Source organism: Xenopus tropicalis, chromosome 4 (assembly GCF_000004195.4).
Source record: "Xenopus tropicalis strain Nigerian chromosome 4, UCB_Xtro_10.0, whole genome shotgun sequence".
NCBI lineage: Eukaryota > Metazoa > Chordata > Amphibia > Anura > Pipidae > Xenopus > Xenopus tropicalis.
This window is the reverse complement of record NC_030680.2, coordinates 82930892-82957543: the sequence shown is the minus strand read 5'-3', so window position 1 is coordinate 82957543 and position 26652 is coordinate 82930892. Positions and strand designations below refer to the sequence as shown.

General features: G+C 37.0%; 1 protein-coding gene across 11 annotated transcripts in view; it reads left to right on the top strand.

Annotated features, from left to right (window-relative positions):
• Positions 1-26652, top strand: part of lrrc7 (leucine rich repeat containing 7) — a 216830-nt gene that overhangs the window by 75555 nt on the left and 114623 nt on the right. For all 11 annotated transcript variants that reach the window (XM_031900216.1, XM_031900220.1, XM_031900221.1 and 8 more), the window contains 2 exons: positions 18774-18976; positions 26040-26157. In XM_031900216.1, the coding sequence (XP_031756076.1) occupies positions 18774-18976; positions 26040-26157 (321 nt within the window). The remainder of the gene's footprint in view (positions 1-18773; positions 18977-26039; positions 26158-26652) is intronic.

Here is a 26652-nt window from a genome sequence, read left to right as displayed (position 1 = left end):
TACATATAGAAGGGGGCCTGTTATACAGAATGCTCGGGACTTGGGGTTTTCTAGATAAGGGGTCTTTCTGTTATTTGGCTCCCCATAACTTCAACCTTCTAAAAAAAAATTAAATATTATGTAAATCTTTCTCCAAAACGGATTAATTATATCTTAATTGGGATGAAGAACACGGTACTGTTTTGTTATTACAGAGAAAAAAAATGATTTGTTTGATCACAGACCAGTAATAAGTAGAAGAGTATTTGTGCAAGGCTTTATGGCTAAATAGTTGTTCAAATAAAATTTGATGTCATGCTTTCCCTAATAGTCCATTGAAAGCATTTACCTATCACCAATCTACCAATACACTAACAAGTGATGTTAAATTGTGAGACCTAAGGAATAGGTGTCCTAATGTATTTTTATTATGTAAAAATCTATAGCTGTTTCAGAGGATGATGACTAAAGTATGGTACCATGGCAAAAATTTAAGTATAATAACATAAAATGAAGGGTGCTAAACATTAATAACTGCATTACTGAATTTATATCCACACCTTTAAGTCACAGTTATCTAAGGTTTCTAATTCATTTTGGTCTTGATAAAGGTCTTAAATGTAGACTGAAACATTGGCCTGTTTTTTTTTATCTTTATAAGGAATGTTCCCAGTGTGCACCTCTGTTCAAGAGAAATGTGATTCCAGTACATTTTTGGTAGCACCTGGGTCGATTGTTTTGCAAAAAATGGTGTGCTGAGAATTTGTTGGACTATATATATATATATATATATATAAAGCAAGAAAAAAGAGCTGCACTCACCAGGACTTGGCAAAAATATAGTAAGTTTATTTAAGCAAAGAGATCCAACGTTTCGAGCACCAACTGTGCTCGAAACGTTGGATCTCTTTGCTTAAATAAACTTACTATATTTTTGCCAAGTCCTGGTGAGTGCAGCTCTTTTTTCTTGCTTTATATTTTTTAGCCAGCACCCTGGGCATTTGAATTTCAATAGGGTGTGCTCCGTTTGTTCTTGCTATATATATATATATATATAGAGACAGAGAGAGAGAGAGAGAGAGCGCCTTGGGTCAAAGCCTTGAGAAAGGTCCCAAGAGGTACTGAAACAGACACTTTTAATATTTTTCTCAAACTCCCCTTATCATAAGTTCTTTTCTAGAACCTTCATTGCTATGTACAACTACAAACACCTTCACTCTACTCCAGTAATTTTACTAACTTCTCTTCACTATCATGCCCATCACCTTTACTTTCATGCTTTTCCCCCAGCAAAATTACCAGATGCAATTTTACCCATTGTCAATGTTCCTGTTAAAGTTAAACTTTTCCCTTTACTTTCCATCTCCCTGTTTATGCAACCTTGTACATTACTTATATGCATTTTGTTATAGCACAAGGTCATGGTCAACCAAAGAATTTAAAAGTGGAAGTAAGAAGGTGCCTGAATAAAGTTTAATAGGGAGACTACTTGTAAAGACAGGGGGTTGAACATGAGGAATTTTTTGATGAAACCTGTCTAGGTATGGAACCTGTTATCCAGAAGGCAAGGGGTCTCTAAGTAATTTGGATCTCCATATCTTAAATCTGCTATAAAAATAAGGATTATCCAATTAATATAATCCAATAAGGATTATACAGTGGTGTGAAAAACTATTTGCCCCCTTCCTGATTTCTTATTCTTTTGCATGTTTGTCACACTTAAATGTTTCTGATCATCAAACACATTTAACTATTAGTCAAAGATAACACAAGTAAACACAAAATGCAGTTTTTAAATGAGGGTTTTTATTATTTAGGGAGAAAAAAAATCCAAACCTACATGGCCCTGTGTGAAAAAGTAATTGCCCCCTGAACCTAATAACTGGTTGGGCCACCCTTAGCAGCAATAACTGCAATCAAGCATTTGCGAAAACTTGCAACGAGTCTTTTACAGCGCTCTGGAGGAATGTTGGCCCACTCATCTTTACAGAATTGTTGTAATTCAGCTTTTTTTGAGGGTTTTCTAGCATGAACCGCCTTTTTAAGGTCATGCCACAACATCTCAATAGGGTTCAGGTCAGGACTTTGACTAGGCCACTCCAAAGTCTTCATTTTGTTTTTCTTCAGCCATTCAGAGGTGGATTTGCTGGTGTGTTTTGGGTCATTGTCCTGCTGCAGCACCCAAGATCGCTTCAGCTTGAGTTGACGAACAGATGGCCGGACATTCTCCTTCAGGATTTTTTGGTAGACAGTAGAATTTATGGTTCCATCTATCACAGCAAGCCTTCCAGGTCCTGAAGCAGCAAAACAACCCCAGACCATCACACTACCACCACCATATTTTACTGTTGGTATGATGTTCTTTTTCTGAAATGCTGTGTTACTTTTACGCCAGATGTAACGGGACACGCACCTTCCAAAAAGTTCAACTTTTATCTCGTCGGTCCACAAGGTATTTTCCCAAAAGTCTTGGCAATCATTGAGATGTTTTTTAGCAAAATTGAGACGAGCCTTAATGTTCTTTTTGCTTAAAAGTGGTTTGCGCCTTGGAAATCTGCCATGCAGGCCATTTTTGCCCAGTCTCTTTCTTATGGTGGAGTCGTGAACACTGACCTTAATTGAGGCAAGTGAGGCCTGCAGTTCTTTAGATGTTGTCCTGGGGTCTTTTGTGGCCTCTCGGATGAGTTGTCTCTGCGCTCTTGGGGTAATTTTGGTCGGCCGGTCACTCCTGGGAAGGTTCACCACTGTTCCATGTTTTTGCCATTTGTGGATAATGGCTCTCACTGTGGTTCGCTGGAGTCCCAAAGCTTTAGAAATGGCTTTATAACCATTACCAGACTGATAGATCTCAATTACTTTTGTTCTCATTTGTTCCTGAATTTCTTTGGCTCTTGGCATGATGTGTAGCTTTTGAGGTGCTTTTGGTCTACTTCTCTGTGTCAGGTAGCTCCTATTTAAGTGATTTCTTGATTGAAACAGGTGTGGCAGTAATCAGGCCTGGGGGTGACTACAGAAATTGATATTGAAATTGAAAATTGAAATTGATAAACCACAGTTAAGTTATTTTTTAACAAGGGGGGCAATCACTTTTTCACACAGGGCCATGTAGATTTGGAGTTTTTTTCTCCCTTAATAACGTAAACCTTCATTTAAAAACTGCATTTTGTGTTCAATTATGTTATCTTTGACTAATAGTTAACGGTTTTTGATGAGCAGAAACATTTAAGTGTGACAAACATGCAAAAGAATAAGAAATCAGGAAGGGGGCAAATAGTTTTTCACACCACTGTATCTTAGTTGGGATCATGTACAAAAGAAATCAGTTTTAAAAATTAGAACTGTTTGATTAAAATGGAGTATATTGGAGATGACTTTTCAATAATTTGGAGTTCTGGATAACTGGTTTCTGGATAATGGATGCTACACCTGTATTTTAACTTTTTAACATTGAATTGCAGTTCCAACTTTAGTCCATACCTCAAAGTTGTTAATATTTTTAAAGGAGAAGGAAAGGCAAAGTCACTTGGGGGTGCCAAAATGTTAGGCACCCCCAAGTGACTTAAATTGCCTACTGGTGCCCCTGTTAGGAGAAAACAGCACCAGCCCAGGGTACCTGTCGAGAGCGGTTCCTCCTTCCTAGTCACGCTGCTGCCGAATGTCCCGGACAGGCACATGCGCAGTAGAGTGAAAAGCCGACTTCTCTGTTTAAGTTCGGCTTTTCACTCTACTCCGCATGCGCGCGCGGCGAGACAGGAACAAGGAAGCGCTGGCAGCTACCCCGGGCTGGTGCTGTTCTCTCCTAACAGGGGCACCAGCCTGGGGTAAAAGGTAGGCAATTGAAGTCACTTGGGGGTGCCTAACATTTTGGCACCCCCAAGTGACTTTGCCTTTCCATCTCCTTTAAGTTGTGTTATGTTGTACATTTTAAGTAATCTGCAAAAACCCACTTATTTAGAGGGATAGTAAATCTAAAGTAGAACCATGTATTACATGAAGCATGCCTTAGCATACACAGATATATATTTCAAAGGTTTCTATATCTTACTGATATTGATATATAGGTTTATTCTGTGAGGAAGCGATCCCCTTCCTTCATAGGGATCTGTAATTTATTATATAAAGACTGAGTAGGGCAGGATAAGGTCAAATTAAATTGCCCTCCAAGGCAAAGTCCAAATGACTTTACTTTCTATTACGATAAAATATATTTCTTGCATATATTTCTTGCTCTTGCTGATTTACATGTTGTTCATTTTTATATGAGTACCAATTCAATCAAAAATTTGGATGATTTTGTATTTTGCCTCCTGTTGCTCAGTTCCTGGGTTACCTACATCTTGTCTTTCTCACTAATAATTTCTGCTGTATGGAAATAATATAGACATTTTCTAAAGTTATAGCAAGATTATACCAATTTAGGAGCAAATCATTTAACATTGTATTTTGTTTTGTAGATTAAATGCAAAGGGTTATAAAGAAAGACATCATAAGGAGCAACTTGCTGTGAAACAGCTTACCAACCTTGATGCATAGGCAAAAGATTTCACAGGTGGAAAAGGAAAGTGAGGGGATATGAGGAATGGGTTGTTCATGTAGTAGACAAAAGAAGTAGATTCCAGACTTTTCCATGTGGTTATAAAGTCCACCTCACCAGTGCAAACTGACCTCAGATGTCTGTAGAGGCTTTGTAAAAGCTTGCATTCTCTAGAATATTTTGTCACAAGAGGCCAAACATGAGGTCAGGGTGATGCACATCTGTACGAGAAGGAAACTATTAGGTTGTTGTTGGATTTTACATCTCAATATCGCCTTGAAAAATCATGTAGCAAACTGTGAGTGGTTAATACACTTGCACAGTTCTATTATTAAACTCTACTTCTGTATATATATGCTTTGTCCCTAAGCATTAGCTGTAAAGTTCTTTAAAAATACTTTCCCTGCTGAAGTCTATTTTTGAAAGGAGCCAGATTAAAAGGCTATTTCATCTGAAAATGTATTTTTTCTTTGTTTCGTAAGATTGGGTATGGGTTTTACACTGATTTTTTTTACTGTTGTGGTATATGGGGAGTTTATACCAATGACTAAGGCTCCCCGTAGGCAGCAGTAGTAATAGCTTTTCTACAAAAAGCAAAGGCCGTGAAAAAGAAAACACTTATCCTTTAGAAACATTAAAGATTTGAGCTGCAATACATTTTTAAAGAGGCATCTTGCTGCAAAAGAAACCCTGTTGCTTAATCATATAAAAATGTATAAAAAACATAAATTATTAAAAATATATGTATGTATATCAGCTATATATTCCACATTTACTTAACTCTGCATTAATGCACAGTGCATAAACAGTAATAAGCACTATTTCACAAAAACATTTTAGTACCAATGTCATTTCTTTGTTCTTTATACAGTTTAGGACTGAACATTTTAAAAGTATTTGCTGTTATTTTAAGGCACTTGAATTGTTTTGGGTCATAGAATACTTGACCTAAATACTTTTAGAATTGTTTCAGTACTTTTTAGGGTTACTCACTTTGAGTTGAATGAATAAGTGAGGAGTGAATGCTCTATATTTACCAAATCACTTCTAACATTCTGTAAAGGCTCATAGTAATTTATTCCTATCAAAGTAATTATGGAGAGCCAATTTCTTGTGTAGTTTATTGGGCATTCAGGAAAAGCAGCCACACAATTTGAGAACTGATGCTTTTGTGCAAGGCTATCAGAGCATTAAAAAAATTTAAGAAAACTTCTAATGAGTCCAAGTTGCTGGCCTACACTTATTGCAGAATGACTGCATTGTATGTAGCCAGTGTAGCTTCTTTTAACTAGAAGTGTCCCTGATTTTAACAAAATCTGGAACTTTAATGTATATTACTGTATATTAGAAATTACACAGAGAATTGGAAACAGTATTTCATTATATCTGAGACAATGTGATGAAGTCCTAAAGGGAAGTTTTCAAAATGTTTTCAGTTTCAATATTTGCATTTACGGCATCTGTATTAAACCACAGAATGGCAGACAAGTTGTTATGACTGAAGTATGAGTATCACTGAGTAGCAGGTTTGGCATATTATTGTTTGGGTTAATGTTTGAAAATCCCAACACCTTTTCATGTGCATTCTATTGCAGTGAATAGGGGGTCACACTGCCAATATAGCACTACCTGAATTACAGGTATCTGACCTAGGAATTTATATAAAACTTATAAATAACAGCAGCATTGGTGCATATTAAATACAACGGACCAGGTGGCCACTTAATAATTTTTTAAGTCTGTTAGCATCTGATAGCTGCTTAAGAAAGTGAATAACTGAGTTCTTTCTTAATCTTCTACATTACAAAATGCCGTAATTGTACCAAGCACAAAGGTTGATTTTGGAATACAAAAACAAAAGAAGCTAAAAGAAGGGTTATTGATTTCAGGATACGAAAATAGCTACTAGATTAATAGACGCAGCCACATGTAATATTCAATCTTAGGTGATCATGAATATTGTTTATTACAAAGTATAACAATACTTAATCAAAAATACAATAATCCCACGTGTTATAGAAAGATTAACACACCTGATACATGTTTATGGGAACGGTTGGCTCAGTGCTTTATCACCTGCCTGAAAGGGATCATTTACATTGTTTTATCTATATTTTTTGCTCCTGTGTTAGCAGTAAAGCATCAGATATTGTCACAAACCAAATGTAAAACACATAAAAAATAATAGCTTGTTTAGAATGTGCCTGCTTCTGCAATTCATTTATTGTGTTTTTGTATCATAATCGATATCTGTCCTGTGCAATTGCATATCTCTATATTGTCCTCAGCCATCACTCATGGCCTATCTTGGCTGCTGGCTTACAGTTCTAAAGTATTTCATTTTAAAGAAGACATATTGGATAAATCGATAAACCCTAATTTTGTAGGTAATTATACAAGAAATCCTTTGTTTCTTTTGATAGAGGACTGATAGAGTGCTGTACTGTAAGTGCTTATGGCTGTATTTATCAGACCTTTCTGATAAAGCTTATTTAGTTTTTACCTTTCCTTCTCCTTTAAGGATGGTCACAAATCATCAAGCACAGAAACTAATGCTACAGGACTGATTCAGTGGAAAATGCACAGGTTTCTGAGCTGCCACATAATGAGAATCTAAACTTATTTTTGAAGTGCAGGATAATTGTGGAGTGGAGATGCTGAAACTTGGTGTAGTAAGGGTGGTGCAATAAGTTCAGTATATGAAAATATGGCATTTTTAGTGATTTTTGGTTTTAGTGCTTTTTTAAGAGAGTTGGTGGCACAAACATATGGCGCCTGTTCTGATTGTAAGGTAGGATGCTCTTCCCCCCAAGTTCCATATGTATGTATAGAACTAAATGTAAATATCATAACATTGCTAACAGAACTAATGATTCTGCAGATTTTCTGTTTACATTTTTCAGGATACAGTAAATATTTTATATTCTTGGCTACTGCAAGCTTCCTTTTAGTAACAATATAACTGATATATTAATGCTTATAAAACTTTGTTGTTATGTCATTTTTCCAGCATGAAATAGCAATAACAATTTCCTGTCAATAGCACATAAATGTAGCTGTCAAAAAGCATTGCATACTTTATAGGCAGCTAGCCTTACGCTTGTTAGATTGGAAAGCTAAATGTACTTCTAGGTAAGTGCAGGTATGGGATCTGTTATCTGGAAACCCATTATCCAGAAAGCTCCAAATTACAGGAAGACTATCTACCGTAGACTCTATTTTAATAAAATAATTCAAAATGTTAAAATTGATTTTTTCTCTGTACCCTGTAATAATGAAACAAAACCTTATACTTGATCCCAGCTAAGATATAATTAATCCTTATTAAGTGTTTTTTGTTGGAGAAAAACGCTTGGAGGCAAATTTTTTAAATTAAAATTTGAGTATTATTTAGGTTTTTTTAATTAAAAACAAAAAAAACTCAAATCTGGGTTTCTAGATTATTTATAAGAAACCTCCAATCACAAAGAATCTGTTATGTAAAACCAATTAAAAAACTGGAACATGTCAAAAAATTGCATTGTTCTATTCATTTTGACAACCTGGAACTGTTTATCCCCCACTGACTAATATAGAAGCATGGCATGTTTTGTTTTTTGAGATTTTTTGTCTGTTAAATCTCAAATATTTGAGTTTATGATTTTTGCCTTACTTATCTCAAATCTTTCAGGATGTTTCCTTTTCCTTGCTTATTGTTCTTATATCAGCTCTGCCAGTCAATCCTGTTAAGGGCTCAGTTTCCTAAACAAATTAAAATAATAATTTTCAAACATTATTTGTGATCATTGTACAGCCCAGACTGGCAATCTGTTGATACTGGCAAATGCCAGAGGGGCTGCTATATACTGACATAGCCAGTCACAATTTATTGGGCCTTTGGGTGGTTGTTTGGGTACTTAAAATGCCAAGTCTAGACCTACCACTGTGGTTTGAATGTTATAGGATATCTACAATCTCAGCCATAGAGCAAGACACAACTGCTTTTTTGAGAATAAGAAAGGAAACATTTGCAACTACAAAAGCAACCTTACATTTTGCAGAATTTAAGCAACTGATATTTTTTTTAAACTATTACTTTTTGCTTAAAGTAGAAGGAAAAGCATTTTGGCATTTTATTGCCAACAGATTAGCCACAATAGTGCCACCACTATATTTATTCTGCTGAAAGCTTTACCATACCTGAGTAAACAACCCTAGAAGCTCCCTCTGTATTTTTAAGATAGCAGCTGTCATTTTGGCTTGGTTTACGTAACTTCTGTGCTGCAGCTCTAGTTGTTGGTAGCTCAGATTACAGCACAGTCAGGAGGGGAAGAGAGTTGGGAAGGGAGGGGGAGGACAGAGATGGGAGGGGGAGAGAGGATTAATTTGAGCAGACTCATGCCAAGCCCTGAAGGATTTTTCTGAGAGAAGACAGTCTGATACTGAAGAACATGTGTACACAAAAGAAAAAAAGAAATCCTGTGTTTCTGTAAATGCTTATTGCTCTATTTACATAGACCTTTCTGATAAAGCTTACTTAGTTTTTAACTTTCCTTCTCCTTTAACATTCCAAAAGGTTTTCAGGAATAAATACAATTTTTTTTATGACACTACAAAGTCACTACAATATCTGTGCCTCCTTGTAAGTTTGCTAATTTCAGTTAATTGTGTTAATCAGACGGTGTCTGATTCACTTCACAAATTCAGGTTTATTTGTCCGTTTTGTGCTCTACGTCAAATAGCCATGGGGCTGATTTATGGAAATTCAAGCTGTAGAAAGTGTTGAATTGGCACATTTATTAAGTCCTTTTGGCTTTCTAAATGTTGCCAGCTCGTTAGAATTAAACTGCATTGAGCAGTCAAATCTATTTAATTCCTATGAGGTTTAGCAATTAGCAGCAGTACCTTATCCCTGAAAATGAACATGCATTGAGTTAAATTTAATGGGGTTGTTTAATTTTTATAGTTTTTATAGGTAGTATGTTGTAAAGATCATGTAATATTATTTTACCAGATATATTTTACAAGATCTGTTGATCTCATGATATCCTGCTTAAGGACAGTAGCCCTGTAGCTACCAACTGACACTGTTGAAAGTCACAGCACAGGAGTCTGGTGCACCCCCCATATATTTTGTTGGTGGAAAGTTTAAAATATTTGTTGCTATATTGCCATATTGAATATTGTTTACAATCAGTCAGCAATCTTAATTTGTAGTGTTTGCCTTTAATTCCAACAATCATTAAAGTATGCTATCGGGTGAATGACCCCTAGAAACTAAACAGTAGATTGATAGTTAATTTCTTAGCTTTCTATTTATTTCCTGTTCATTATCACTTAAAATGCCTAGTTTCTAGGGTCAAAGACCCAAACAACCCAGTAGAAGTTTAAATTGCAATCTGGGGACCTGGGAAACAAAAAGTTACATAATTTAAAAACAGCACTTGAAACTTATTAACTAAAATACCATGTGCAAACTTTCCCTGCCATTATCATATTGATTATTGATTTTCATAAAATATTCCCTTTAAACTAGTCATGTCAGAACATATTGATTGATTTAGCAGAGCTATATACATATGTCATTTGACTGGTACCTTTTCAATACCATATCCCTTTTAGCTTGAAATACAAAAGGTCTATTTATTATTTATATGTTTCTACCAATTTTGCACTGCTAATGCATGTTGCCAGTCCTTTAAATAAAATATTAAAGAAAAAGAATAATTTTAATATGATGTAAAATATCTTACAGTATCCCAGCCTCTGATTCAGTTACTTTTAGTAAACAGATTGATCCCACCAGGGATCACTTTCACAACACATAAAGGTATATTGTGATAAATTGACCTGTGATGGACATAGGGAAGAGCTGATTGGAATTACCCTAGGCTGGGGCCCTTTAGAACATCCACTTGTACTCTGTACTGAGGTTACCATCCATATCTGAGCACCGGGGACCGACCCTGTTTCGGAACTGCTGTCCAGGGGCGCTGCTGCCATAAATTGAATTGAAACATTCACCTCAGGTGGCAGCCTCTGCAAAAAGCCGAAATTCCAATTTTTAAATCTGAATTGTGCTTTCTGCACTAGCGATGCAGCCCCTCGCCCCCCTCTGATGCAAAAAAGCTACATGCAGGAGAAGCAAGTGTAGCATCAACTGGCGGCCAGGACCCCTGAGGAGGTGGTGCTGCTGCTGTCCCCTTGCAATTTCCCACCACAGGCATTACTGCCTATGAATAAAGCCCCCAGAAATCCACTGGATTGTCAGGCATTTAGGCATCCAGCTTTGCAGGTCCTTCAGCACAGGGCACTTCAGTGCGCAGATTGGCCACTCAGAGAGCCACAAGCAGCAGCTAATTCAATTTGCTCTAAAACCTAAAGTGCCTCCCTGATTAGCCAAAGTGTGCCAAAGGGCTGTGCTTGTACTTTTCACTTATCTCTTCTGGCCAGTCAGTGTCTCTTCTGTAACCTGATCTCCCCCCATGGCCAGAGGAAAGAAATACTACTGATTGGCCTGCTGTTTCCACCAGAAAGTTTCAGTCATACATAATAATTTAATAATAATTTAATAAGAGTCAAATGTACGTCAAAGGGTAATCTTGGCGTATTGTATATGAAATTGACACTGTGTTGTTCTGCTATGAGTTCTGGGGTTAATATACATGGAACTGCCATTGTGTTGAGTTCTTGGGGTATTACACATGGAATTGCCACTATGTCACCCTGCTGCGAGTTCTAGGGATATGATACATGGAATTGCCACTGTGTCACCCTGCTTTAAGTTCTGGGGATATTATACATTGAACTGCCACTATGTCATCCTGCTATGTGTCCTGTGGGAATCATACATGAATTTGCTACTTTGTCATCCTGCTATGAGTTCTGGGGGTATTATATATGGAACTGCCACTTTTTCATCTTGCTATGAGTTCTGGGGGTATTATACATGAATCCTGCTATGAGTATCGGGGTATAACACATGAAATTGCCACTGTGTCATCCTACTATGAGTTCTGGCGGTATTATACATAGAATTGCCACCATGTTAATTTATATATTTACTGACCACTCGCTAATTTATGTAATCTTTCATTAAAAATATAAATAAAAGAAAATTCATTTTCTTATATTTGGGGCCAAATTTAATTAACTGAAAAAATTACCTGTTAGTTGTTTTTTTTATGATAACGCCAATGAAGTATATAGTGAAGTGATCCCCAAACAATGGATGATGAGCAACATGTTCAGCACCCCCTTTAATTTTGCTCCTAGTGGCCTCAAAGTAGGTGCACATTTTTACATTACTGGCTTGGAGACAAGTTTTGGAAGGACACAGTTTTACTGGAAGAGACACAGTTTTACTGGAAGAGACACAGTTTTACTTAGAGCCTCCTGCAGACAGGCAGTCGACGTGGGGCTACCAAATAACCAATCACAGCATCCTCAAATAACTTTTTTCATGCCTGTGTGGCTCATCAACACGTTTTACATCTGAGTGGGGCTCATCAAACTGAATGTTAAATAAATAATTAGCTATGAGATACTCCCCAGCTCTTTTCATGTACACAGCCATTAGTCTGGACCATTGAGTCTCCGCCAGCCTATACCATCTAGTGCCAGTCAATAACCAGGCTGTGTCCCATTGGTACACTGCCCAGTCACTGCTTAATCACTTTGAATGGCTAAATGAACTCTTTATGTTGCTGTGGAAGTCTAGGCATTGATTCAACAAGTGGACCGAACCAGGCTGTTGTTGTAGCTTAAAATAAAAGTAATTATCCTAAAGCTCAAAATCACAGTAAAAAGTAATGTGCACTAATGTTCTATTTTCTACTGAAAATCTATTTCAGCCTAACGAATGCTTAATCCCCTCCCTTGATACCTAGATAGTAGCCCTTCCCAAAGCTTAATTAAAATAATAAATCTTAGACTTCCCCAAAGCCCTATCTTTTTTCTCTCTCTCTTTGTTTTTCTTCATCTGTTTTCCCCAAAGCCCCTATGACCTTTTCTTTTTCTGCCTACATTTTATGTATATATATATTTTCTTTTTTTGAGCAGAACATTGTCTGTAGGATCAGTTTTTTCCTGGATTTTTTCTAACTTCAGGTGTTTTTGAAACCAGTCTTGAAAATGTTGTTTCCTGTACAGGCTGGTCTTGACAACAGCATGGTGGAGGCACTTGTTCAGCTATTTACTTCCTGGTCCCCGTAGGTTATATTTACTTCTGAAGGTATGCCTGCAGCTTGAGATTAACTCTTTATTAGCCTTTACTTCTCCTTTAAGTCATAATGTTTCATTCTGCAATTTCAGTTGCAAAGCCTATGATAATCCAGCAAAAAGAAGTTATGTTTTTCCTGTTTTTAATTCAGCTGGACTGTCTTATTCTTTTAAGGTCCTTGTTTAATCAAGAAGTCAGTACCTTTGGTGGTGTCTGTTTTCTGATTCTGATCAACTGAACCTGTCCTATTCTGTTTTATCATCGGCTGAGCTGGAACAGGAACCTGATTATATTTATTCTGCTTTCAATACAGCTCTAATTTATCCTTTGATTAAAAAAATCTCCATCTTCAGTACAATTGTCTACAGCTCTTCAAATCTTTTCAAAACTGCTCCTAAGTCTCATTGCAAAGATCTGAAAGACAGGTGTTATTTGTTCTGATGAGCACATGTATTTCAGTGAAACAATGCCCATTGACTTCAATGCATTTTGCAAATTGGGGTCTCAGTTACAGTTCTCTGAAAGTGCAGATTTTGATATTACTAGAATTATCCAGTACAGTGAAACCTCAATTTTATATACCTTGATTTGTGTTTCCCCTCATTTTACACTTTTTTTTAGGTCCCAACAGTGTATATAATGCTTAAAGTTAGTCTCCTGATTTTATATTTTCCAGAATTTTCCACCATTTTTTCTGGTTTCCCAAAAAACGTAAATTGGGGGTTCTACTGTATTCAGTAGTTTTTTCATCATCTTTCTTCAAAGAGTCAGACCAGGCAAGATATTTATTTTTTGGTCCCCTATAGCTATATCTACTGCCAACAATTCAAGCCCACTATTTTATCCTTCTCATGTCAGGCAGGAGAATACTATTGATAGGTGTTACAATTGTCACTATGTAGGTGATGGTATTTAGTTATATCAAGCAGGTCACACCAACTCTAAATCTCTTGTCATTTTTAATTTTGTTCTTGGTTACCGAATTTCATTTAAAAAATTAAAATGATTCTTCTTGCATTGGTTTCTGAGGATTTGGACCAAGATTCAGAGTATCTTATTCCAGTTGACCCAGTCAACTTTCTTTTAGCCCCAAGAAGGGTTTCCAGCTTGAGAAGCCCTAATTTCCAAATGGATCAAGTTGACAATCAAAAGGCCTACTAACTTCAAGGACTTAATCATCCCAAGGGGTTTCTTAAGGCAAACTTAACCAGGAGTATGGCTACTTCTTGAGCAGGATCAGCATCATACCTTTTTTTCTCACTACTAAGAGGATGTCACATTGACTAGTGATGCAGTTTCAGAAAGCAGTCCCTATTTCAACTAACTCTTATTAATGAAACTGTTTTATTTGTATTGTGTGGCCTGTTTTTCCCAAACTTGGTGCAGTATTTCCCTTTCATTTCCCATTTTGTTTTACTTACTGTGATTTTCTTTTATTGGCATCCACCATGTCAACAAATTTTATTAGTACCCCACCCTGTGTTTAGTCAGATGTGTTACTTAACAACAGGCTTTGGGAGAGTCTCAGATATTAATATTATAATGAAGCATTGGAAAAGGCTTCTGTCCAGGTTTCTGTCAGGGAAGGGGTATTAATATTTCACCTGCTAAGATATTGTGCCAAAAGGAATGCAAATGTTACATTTGTCCAAATCTGGAGCATTAGAGAACATCACAAATTAATGTTTTTTATTTTGTCATTCATTGTAGACTTATCCAAGTCGATGGTATCTTAAAATAAAATAAGATATTTACTAGTACACATCTCTTGTTTTAACATTATCTAAAAAAGCATCTACTTTATCATACCTCTGATACATCTGCCAATGGCACTAATAAGTCCTAATTACCTATATAAATTGTAAATGCTTCATTGGCTTCTTTTTTATTTATTACCCTGCTCACTGATATATCACTGTCTCTGTACAATTTGTGTATGCCTCATTGCCCATGTTTGTGTATTAATTACTTTACTGATACCTGCCAAATTGAATTGTACAACAGGGACATGTTTGATTACAAGGAGAAATCTTTGTTGTATAGGATTTCTTTCCAGAAAAATATTTAACAACATGTATTAACTTGAAAGGTTGTAACCATTCAGATAATCACTGGCCTTGTTTTATAATCTTTTTTATCATGTCATCTCGCTGATTCCTTTGCTTCACTGGATGCATAATTGTATTTGCCCCTGGCCTACTATCACTCATGCACTGGCTGGGGCACAGTTAAGGATTAAATTGCATTTCTGTTCAGAAAATATCAAGCCTGTAATATATAATAGTCCCACATGAGGGGGCTGATTTATCAACACCATGAAACATTTCTCATTATTTTAGCTGATGCATCTTATAGCTAACAGATCTTTAGGAGTATTTCTTGTGTTCTTTCCACTAGGTGCACATTTTTTACTTTCAGGCATTACTGTAAAAAACATTTCTAATGTGAAAACAGTCCAAAAAAAAAGTTTCTAACGAAAACTGAATTTTTCAAAGGTGTCCATTGAGAGATTTTATTATGCAAGTTTAAGCTATATTTTTCACTTATTTTCACTTACAATTTTTCACTTGCTCCTGGTTTAAAAAGTGTTTTCACCTACTGAAAATTTTGTGTGAAAATCGCAAGGCTTTCATACAGGCAAAAACATATAACATGAATATAATGGGAAAACCTTTGAATCTATGGGAAAAACATATTTGCACCTAAAATCAAGCAGGGAAATAAATTGATTATTTTAAAAACTGCTCTTAAAATATCCAAATATCAAACACATACATTTGTGACTACTAATAACTTTATGGGCAGCATTGGAGACACCACATTTTTCCTACCAAATCTGATTTTATTTTGTGTAATGAAAGGCTAGTGACATTATTAAAAGGCAACTCCAGATTTTATTAGCTAATTTAATAAAGCTGGTGTGGTAGAAAAAAAAATGAAGTTTTAATTTCAAGGCTGTTGCATGTTGACATAAATATGTTTTGTGATGCATTATGCCATTGCTGTAGTGATTTTGCATTTCTTTAAATCTAATAATCAACTTGTCTTTTGGGATTCGATGACGTTTGCTTCACCACTGTGGCTGTCTTTACCCTTCCCATAGGCACTCAATATGCACTTAATGCACCTATTTTCTAAAGGTCACCTCTAAATTTGTGCCACTTTTCATTCTAGCTATTAATAAATAGCTAAAAGATGGCTTCAATTTGAATCTTTAAAGGAACAAGCTTGTTTAGTAAGGAAATGAGAACAGAGCCCAAGGATGATGGTTAACCTTCTTTTCTTATACAGTCCTAAATAAATCTAGATTGTGCACCTGCTCCCATTGAAGTGATACAAAGATTTCCTCTAAAAGAGTCAGCACATGAGTCATGTAATTATCCTGCTTAATGCTTATGCTAGGAGTGACATATCGCTAGAGACATCCTTTTCCATCCTACAGGTAGAAGTAGCTCAAATGATTGCTTGAGGGTTATTTTCATTAAGCCAAGTAACTATGATTGGTTCAACATTTCTAAACAAACACATGCTATTCTGTCTTGATGTTTCTAATTTACATCTATTACAAGTGTATAACAATAAGCAAAAAGTATTGCTCTTACTCAGGTGCCATAATTGCTTAAGGTAAGATCAATAGAACATAAATTTGCACATCCACAAAGCCACTCTCTTGCTCTTAGGAATGGCAGCAAACATCCCACTTGCAGGCTCAATACATTTTATTGACATTTCAGCTAAACACATTTCCAGGTGCCAGCAAGGGCAAACTGACTTGGCTGGCAAGGAGGGGGGCACTTTTCTCATATATTGGTGTAATTCTAACATAACTGGCAGCTTTGTTTATTGAACACTTTGCTGTTTCAGTACAAATTTGACAACCATGCTTGGTCCCTGCTGAGATAGTTTTCTTTGTACAAGTTATCTGTATATTGAGTGAAAAGAAACTGCTTATTATTCTTAACTTTTATCAAATACATTTTAATATACATTTTAAGGCAATAAGAGAGGTAGTTTAGCAAAGAAACAAGATGACTTGGCCAAATGATGACTTGTTAAATATTTGTATATTAATAGTCAGTACACCTTGGTTTTATTCATAGTGACTATCCACAAAGACAAGATTGTATTTTGTTAGTAATCCTTATCACTGGGGTTTATGATACAGAAGTTGCTCTTAAATTTATGATGCAGTCCAATTAGCAGGCCCGGGCCTAGGATGTCACAAATTTGGGGGCGGCATGCCACCCCGCAACACCAAAATGTTGAAATTTTGCTCCCATGCTGAGCAATGGGGACCTCTCCCCACTGCTCCCTATGCGAGTTTAAACGTCCGCGGGGGGGTCTTTGCACAAGCGGGGCAGGGGGGGAGGAGCAGCGAATGGGAGCGGCCTAGGGGCTCCCAGATAAGAAATCCGGTGCTGCCAGTTAGTGGGGAACAACTGTTGCACTGGGAGAAATTGGGCACAACCACTATTATCATGCATTCATAACACAAATAAAAATGCATCTTAATTACATAATTCTCCACACAGGCTGTAGCAATATTACAGAAGATTTTTTTCTTTCTTGCGCATAAGGACCCCTCAAAATTCTCGTTTATGGTGTTCAATATTCAAAGTGGATGTTTTGAACACAGATTGGCATGTTTTGTTACATATAATAGTTTTCTTTTCAAGAATTCCAGCATAAATGTAGGCACAAGTTAAGTTGCATCCTCCACAGAATTTCTTGGAATGGAATCACCTCTGGAACATAGCATTAACATAGATGTTATCATCTGATTCAATTGGCAAATCTCTTGTGGCCATTGAATCAACTCACTGTGGGAAATCCGGAAATGGTGGCAGGTCCAGGCTGGCTGTGATTTTAGGGTTTTCTTGAGTAAATGTATGGACTTGTGAGAAACTCTTTAGAAAAGGCTAAAAAGGGGGTGCATTGGGGCTCACCAGAAATTTCATGCAGCTTGTATAGGTGCAAACATCTTTATGTTGCTGATGATTGTGTCATCGTGAACCATTTGTGCTCTTTCCCCACTGGACTTGTTTAAACAGGACTGTTTAAAAATTATTGCTGGTTGGTTGTTATTGGTAATTTTACAGGAAACCGTTAGCTTCTATATTAGCAAATTAACCCCCAAAAATGTGCAATCTCAACTTTTATTAGGGCAAATACATGAAAGGGTCTTTCTAATGCTTCCTACAATTTGATTACTTTGGTAGCTGGAAATAGCAAGTAGCACGTAGAGAGGTTGTGTCACAGCTAGATAAAGTGTTTTATACACAAGGACAAAACTCTGTATAGTTTCCTACAGTATTTTTTTTTGTTCTTTTAATTGATTGGTTGGGATTAACATGTAATCTTCATCTGTGGGTTTAGTCGCTGGTAAATTAAATTCTTTTCTCTTTGGTAAAGATTCTGAACTTTGAACTAAATGCGCAAAGTTCACAAAGCTGTCATTGAGGTTTGGATGCAATGCATATTACAATAAAAGTAGCTGCAGCCTGCAGACTTGCTGTTCGGCTGCCTGTTAGCGATTACAGAAGTCTTTGTATATGAAATTGATACTTAACTGGGGTCATTTGATGGCAATTCTACTTTGTGATATTACAAATTCCTCTGAAAAAGCATAGTGCAGAATGGACATTAGTTAAAAAATGTTTTGTTTTTTTAGTATGTGCACATGCACCTTACTCATGTATTGCACCTTCACTCTGTATGCAGCTCCAGAGTTCGTGGCATTTCATACACAGTGTGTGGTAAGTGGAAGTAGTGGCTGGTGGGTGTCTGAGGAATCCTGTATGACTATTGAGTGTAGCACTCTGATCCTTGCATGGTTTTTTTTAATTTAGCCTCATAAAGTGCATGCATGAGGACAGCAAATGAATCAGATAATCATGGCCTTCTTTTTAACACCCTTTCTATGTTTGTATATTTATTTGGGGAATTAAAAGAGCAGCTGCACAAAATACAATTTGTAAGAACACATGATGAGATGAGCAGCCTTAATGTTCAATTGTGTGTAACTGATTAACAAGTAAATATTTCTATTTTCCCTTTCAGTGCAGTGCCTGGAGATGACAACTAAGCGGAAAATTATTGGGAGGCTGGTCCCATGCAGGTGTTTTCGGGGTGAAGAGGAAATTATATCGGTGTTGGATTATTCCCACTGCAGCCTTCAGCAGGTGCCAAAGGAGGTGTTCAGTTTGGAAAGAACATTAGAGGAGCTTTATCTTGATGCTAATCAAATTGAAGAGTTACCTAAGGTTAGTTGTTATGTACATTACTACAACTCACACTCATAGCAAATCAACACCTTTGAGGGATGTTTAGTTGATCCATATAATAATCTATGGTTTGAGTCTTCTCAACTAAAAATCCATAAATTATGCTAAATAATTACTGTCTAACAAGTGGGCACCTTAAAGGGAATCTGCTACAAAAATCCACTAAATTGCAGTAGGTGTTGACTTATAAGGAAATTTAAAGCTGGCTGACGGTGTGAGGCTCAGCTTCCAACTCAGCCAGCATCTTCTTTGATGTGCCAGTCCATGTTTTATTTCCATGATAATTGCTCTTGAAAGCAACAACCAGGAAAATGGTTAACCATACCATGTAGGCAGTTTTTTGTGCACTTAAATGTATGTATGTATGTATGTATATCTTTATTTATAAAGCGCTACTTATGTACGCAGCGCTGTACAGTAGAATACATTAATACAAACAGGGGGTTAAAGATAATGAATAAATACAAAGTACAACAATAAATACAAGGTACAGTTGGAATAAGAGTCAGAAACAAGATGAAGGAGGTCCCTGCCCCGTAGAGCTTACAATCTATATGGGAGGGGTAACTAACAGACACAAATGGGCAAATGTAAGTGCTGTAGGTCACAGTGGGTGACTAATGCATATTTATGTCAGGGTCACTTTAAATCTGGTGTTTGAGTCAGTATCTACAAATATTAACCTAGGAATACGCATTTTATTACCTTCATTTCATTGTCACACCCCAGACCATATTTTCTTATGGTAATGGATAGTGTTTTGTAATTACATGAGCTACAAATGTCTAGTTAGATCTATTTGGCATTGTTTAAGCGCTCTGGCTCATAATAAACAGATTTTTCTGAAGCAAGGGTGCATGTAGAGAGGCAGATTCATTTTGATCAGGACAGAAGTGTAATAGAAATACACATGCCTGGGTTTAGAGACAAACTATTATCCGTCTGCTGTGATGAATAAACAGAATGTTTGTAGCATCATCTGGAAAGCCATTAATGTGCCTTGTGTCTTATCTGTAATACTGTTACCCAGCTATACAGATGAGAACATTTTGCAAAAACTAAACTTTGTATTACTCAAAGTTTAAAGAGGCTGAAAGAAAATAGTTTAGCTGAAAAATACTACTTTAGTGCAAGTATATGTTGCTATATGTAGAGTGGTGGAATCCAAAACAGATAATTTCTCCCATTTAGCCATCTGGGCATACAAAACATACAGTATAAATATAACTCTGGGTGCTACCTGCACATTTGCTGAATTCCTTCTCCAGACTAGGTACCTTGTGGGGCATCAGCAGAAGAAACACACCAGTTACCATGACAAGCCAAATGGATTAACTAGACAGAGAAAACATATTTACTATCAACTAGCTCCCTGGAGATTAAATTTCCCACTAGGGATAAAATTTTCTTTAAATATTATTAACATATTACTTAAAGGAAACATAGGCTATTTATACCTTACCCTATCCATTATTTATTTTTTTACTCTAGCAGAAAGATTCTATAATCCTATCAGTAATAGCGACACCACTTATAGGGGCAGATTTATCAAAACGTGAGTTCGAATCCCGAATGGGAAAAATTCGGATTGGATACGATAATTTCTGATGATCGCAAATATCACAAATATGCTTACGAAAAAATCATATTTGTCACGATAATATCGTATTGGCGATCCGAAAGTCACAAAATGTTTGTATCCGAACGATCATAAAATGCAGGAAAACCTTTCCGACTTTGATCCTTCTGTGCATGATTTTGGAAGCCTCCCATAGAAATCAATGGCACTCTGCAGCTCCAACCTGGCCCAAGGAAAGTCACCATACCGAAGCTTAAATGAATCCGAAACTTTCGTACTCGTTGCGACAATACGATTTTGTCGCTTTTTTTTTTTTTATCGCACAGTATGAAAAAGTTGCGTTAAGTAACAAAAAAATCGGCCGAACACGAACAGTCCGAACGAAAGAACGAACGAACGAACGAACGAATGATCGGGCCGTTCATGGATTAATAAATCTCCCCCATAGTGTTACAACTTTTTGAAGATGGTGTGCTTACACTTTGCATTACCTTCAAATGTAAACCCTCAGACTTGGCTGGACAAGACACAACAACCTGTAACCTGGGTATCTGGAATCAAGCTGCATTCTGGTTCTCTGCCTATCTTTCTAACCGCTCCTTTTCTGTCACTTTTACTAACAAATGCTCTTCCCCAGTTCAGCTTAGTGTGGGAGTGCCTCAGGGTTCTGTACTTGGTTCTTTGCTGTTCTCCCTGTACACTCTGGGGCATATTTATTATGCTGTATAAAACAAATTCGCAAAAAAACAGCGTAAAAAGCTGTGTAAAATAAACGGAGAAGATCACCATCTAACGCCTGATTTTATGCCGTTATTTTTCTCCCACCTCTCCCTCTTAAAGGGGATATACAGTCATGGCCCAAATTGTCGGCACCCCAGAAATTTTTCCAGAAAATCAAGTATTTCTCACAGAAAAGTATTGCAGGAACACATGTTTTGCTATACACATGTTTATTCCCTTTGTGTGTTTGGAACAGAAGAAAAAAGGGAGGAAAAAAAGCAAATTGGACATAATGTCACACAAAACTCCAAAAATGGGCTGGATAAAATAATTGGCTCCTTTAACTTAATATTTGGTTGCACACCCTTTGGAAAAAATCAGTCGCTTCCTATAAACATCAATAAGCTTCTTACACCTCTCACCGGGAATTTTGGACCACTCTTCCTTTGCAAACTGCTCCAGGTCTCTCTTATTGGAAGGGGGCCTTTTCCCAACAGCAATTTTAAGATCTCTCCATAGATGCTCAATGGGATTTAGATCTGGACTCATTGCTGGCCACCTCAGAGCTCTCCAGCGCTTTGTTGCCATCCATTTCTGGGTGCTTTTTGACGTATGTTTGGGGTCATTGTCCTGCTGGAAGAAACAAGATCTCGGACGCAAACTCAGCTTTCTGACACTGGGCTCTACCGTGCGACCCACAATCCTTTTGGTAATCCTCAGATTTCACGATGCCTTGCACACATTCAAGTTGAAAGAGTTTAAAGGAGCATCACATGTTTGAAACAATCTTATCCACAATTTTGAAAGGGTGCCACTAATTTTGTCCAGACCATTTTTGCAGTTTTGTGTGACATTATGTCCAATTTTCTTTTTTTCCTCCCTTTTATTTTGTTCTGTTCCAATACACACAAAGGGAATAAACATGTGCATAGCAAAATATGTGTTACTGCAATACTTTTCTGTGAGAAATACTTGATTTTCTGGAAAAATTTGGGATGCCAACAATTTGGGCCATGACTGTATACCATAAATTTTTACAATGCACTAAACCATGTAAAATAATGTAAAATAGAAGGAAGTGCTTTTATTTTAATACCTTTGGGTTCAAATATGTCCATAACTGCTTGAAAAGTGTGCTCTACCCAGACCTTATGCCAGCTTCCAGTTTAGTCTCTTCAGTATATGGCTCTGGGCCACCGGCTTCTAACTGGAGAGGTTGGGTATGCAGCTCTCATATAATGACAGTTTGAGGAGGTAAACATGTTTCAAAACATCTTTCTTTCTGCATCATTTCACATTTTGAGGGAGGATGAATATTATAACTGAATATGAACTTTATATAAAATGTCTCCTTTAAACTCTGCTGCCAGGATCGTCCTGCTCTCTCCCAAGAGGGAACCTGTTCAGTCCCAAGTAATCTCTTTAGCATGGTTGTCTGTTAAGCAAAGTATAGCATACAAAATCATTCTGCTAACATTCAAAGCCCTTCACTCCTCTGCGCCTCACTACATTTCCTCACTGGTCTCCCTGTATGTTCCTGGTCGTCTTCTCCGCTCCTCTCAGAGCCTCCATCTTTTTACACCATCCACACCCACTGATCTTTCTCATCTTAAAACGTTCTATCTCGCTGCTCCTTACCTCTGGAACTCTATCCTTGAATTCCTCTGTAGGGAACATTCACTCTCTTTAAGAAAAATCTACCTTCTAGAGCACAAAAACATAATTTTGTCTAGTCTTGCACTTAAGGGGAAATGCCCATACCTTGTGCACTCTTACCTTCTAATTTGTGCCTGTAGATAGCTAGGGGCAGGGATCCTCTTCCTACTGTGTCTCATACCAAATGGCACTTAATCTCTGTGTATTTATACTTATTTATTGCATTTATTATAACACTTGTCCTTCCTGTGTGTAATTTTGTATATTGTAATATTGTACACCAATACATAACCTTATAGAGCTTTATAAATAAAGTTATACATACATACACATTACATGTGACCCTTTACTCTTAGGTGGGCCCTCACTGTTCTGGTAGAAGGGTTAACCACATTAATTCACACACAGAACTTGATCTCTAAAATAGTCAAAACATTTTAAATCATTTCAACTTAAACTTCAATTTTTATTCCAGTGAAAGTCCCATTCTCCATAAGAGACAATGCATATGGAGGAGAAATGGGAATGGGAAATAAACTAGACCTTTTAGATGGTAGAGGCCTCAAACTGCATACAATCACATTTAAAACTGAAAAGACTAAATAAGTGAAGCACATCTTCACATCCTCATTAAAAAAAATTTAGTACTTAGGGTGGGGTTTTTTCTAACGTTTTTCCATTGGGCAGGACATCCTAGCACTAAAAAATCTAGGCCTTGGATTTTTCTTATCACAGCAGTGTACAGTCTGGTGTAAGGTTGTGCAACCCTCAACACCTGACAAATTTCTACGCAGCCATCCTCCTGGCTCTTTACTTTCCTGGCAATCTGAACCACCACTAATCATACAACATTTGTTCCTTTCTCTCATACTCCAGTAATGGGACATAGGACATATAATACCCCCACATCTTTTGCACCTTGAAATTTGAAATATGACCCGTTGAATGCGGGACCGATGTGACCACTTTTCGGCCAGGCCAAACCCAAACTGATTTCTCTTCTTCTGGCCTAATCTTTGGAGAAGCCCAAATACAGTGGGGTATTTTAAACAGAAGGGTAAGGGATACCCCGTCCTCATCTTCCACCCCTTCCGAAATAGCCTCCCAGCCAGGACCAGTTTCATCTGTGGAAGCACTCCCTTTAGCTCCACATTAAACACTACCATTTGCAGCACTCCCTGCTTTGAGAGCCTTATGTATTGTGCTCTGCACCACCTGTCAATCAATTCTCACCCTTAGATAACAAATGTAACCCTTTGTGCCCCATGTTGTCAGCACCAAATGTAACACCTCTATGAAGATAGTGTGCTCTCACTCTGGATTACCTTCAGATATAGGCCCTCTGATTGAACTGGGCAAGTCACCACTCCCTGCAACTCCAGGTAGAACATATGTTACATGCTTTCCTCTAAGATGGGTCCTCACTGTACTGGAGAAAGGGTTAACCACACCAAATAAACTTACAGCACTTGATCTCTCAAATAAATTGGATGCCAGTGGTTCTTAAAACAAAACATTAACTCTTCATTGACTGATTAGTTCACTATCTTTTTTCTCATGCTGGTTACATGGTACAAATATCAATCATAGCATAAAGGCTCTAACGCTTTCATTGCTCAGTCAGTACTTACAATTACTAACTCTCTTTAGCTTCCTTGTTGGAGCTTCTGACTACTTTACTAACTACCCTGACCATTCCTCTCACTCCTAGAACAAGCCATTACAATTTCCTGGAACTTACTTTACCTACTAAGGCCTGTCTCTGCATCAGGCTCTTCAGCAAACCACCTCCTCTGATGAATAAAATCACAGAATGAACAAAGATGTGGTGGCTCTGCTTTTTAAAGACTAGATAACCCTGATACCCCTGGCTAAATACTGGACTGCTAGGGAAACTGCTTCCTACCCCCAACTGTAAAAAAAAAAAAAAGTCCATCACTGAACTGATAAAACTTATTACCCTCCTATAAGAATATTTATGATTTCTGGGGCATTGATTTATAATTTAACAAGCTGGAAAATCACTTCTACTACCAAACATATGGTGAATACAGTAGTTAGGCATCCTCTTGTAATTATTCCATTAAGTGACATACAAATTCTGCCAATGTGCTCACGTTGCATTATTAATATCCATGTAGAATAGCTTTACCTAGTCAACCAATCTTATTCTAAGAGTACATAATCAGATGTTATGTTTAAAAGGAAAAAAAGATATATGCTGGTTTTAAAATGTGTTTAAAAAAAATATAAGTTGTGCATAAATATATATAAATACATTAAAGCATTCTTATGTGATGTTTTTACATTCTTTAGCTGTTTGACACTGAATTCAATCATATACCATTTTACCTTATGAAACCTGGAAAGCGAGATGACTATAATACAATTTCATGCCTTCTTCAACCAAGCCACAAGTTTATATGATTATTTATAGGCATAGCCAAAAGCCCAATACTATTCCAGGCAAATATTAACAATAAGGGGTCTAGAAATTGTTTATTCTGATTATGCCATTACTGGTTGCTGAAATTCATTTGTGCATGAAATTGCTAGTGATCACAACTGCATTTCAATGCTATGCAAACAGCAGCATGAAACTGTATACCTTTTTTACACATGTGATCTCCAATAGTTAACTAATGGTACAAATGTGGTGGAAAGATGGGTTTCAACATTAGTTTGGGGCACACTGGGGTGCATAAAGGCAAAGTTGCCTCACCAGCTCTCAACAGCCTATGTGTACATATAAATTCACAGTAGATAAAGAATGCATTTTGTTTCTGTCCTAGTATATATTTTTACAGCTCTTAGGTTTATATCATATGAAGCATTTTGATTACTGCTGCCATCCAATGGAAAATGAGTGTTTTTGTGTGGAAAATTTGGCTGTCACTGGTCTTTCTGTGCCAGACAGAGTACTTCTCATAGATTAACATTACAAGTAGTGACAGATGGACACATGCTTTTTGAATCATCACTGTTTTTTGCTGGATGACAAGCAAGTGGTCAGGATGCCTGTGTGTCATAGGCTTTTCATGATTAACATTTTCAAAAACTTCACTTAATCTCTCTTTCTCTTGACAGCAATTGTTCAGTTGCCAGGCCCTTCGGAAGCTGAGTATACAAGACAATGATCTTTCAAACCTGCCAACCACTATTGCAAGTTTAGTGAATCTCAAAGAGTTGGATATCAGCAAGAATGGTAAGTGATGCTGCCTGATTCAACAAGAGAAGGCAATTTCTTCTTCTAGCAAGAGAAGGCTTCTCTAGCAACCATTTTCTCTCAGCAGAAACTCTGCACCATATTTAAAATTGACCCTTGTATAGGTCTTGGGCTTTATTCTGATCTGTCTGTACAACTTACACAACACATACAAAGCATGATCCATTCTCACAGCTACTCAGAAGTTTGTGCCAGAAGCAGAAAAAATAAAAATGTAACCATGATGTGTGCCTTGAGCAACCTTATCACTGATGACATTGTAAAAGAATAGACACTTTTGCGATCCCATAGGCAGGTTAGGGACAGGGAGTTAATTGCATGTGTCCTGGAAACCTCTTACGATTACAAGGAAAAGGAGACTTTTAAGACATCACAAGCTACAGTACTACCGTCTTTGCTTTACTGCAAGCTGAGTACATTAAAAACTAAGTTTGTGTACACTAAAAGCATAAATGAAATTATGTATTTTTTGCT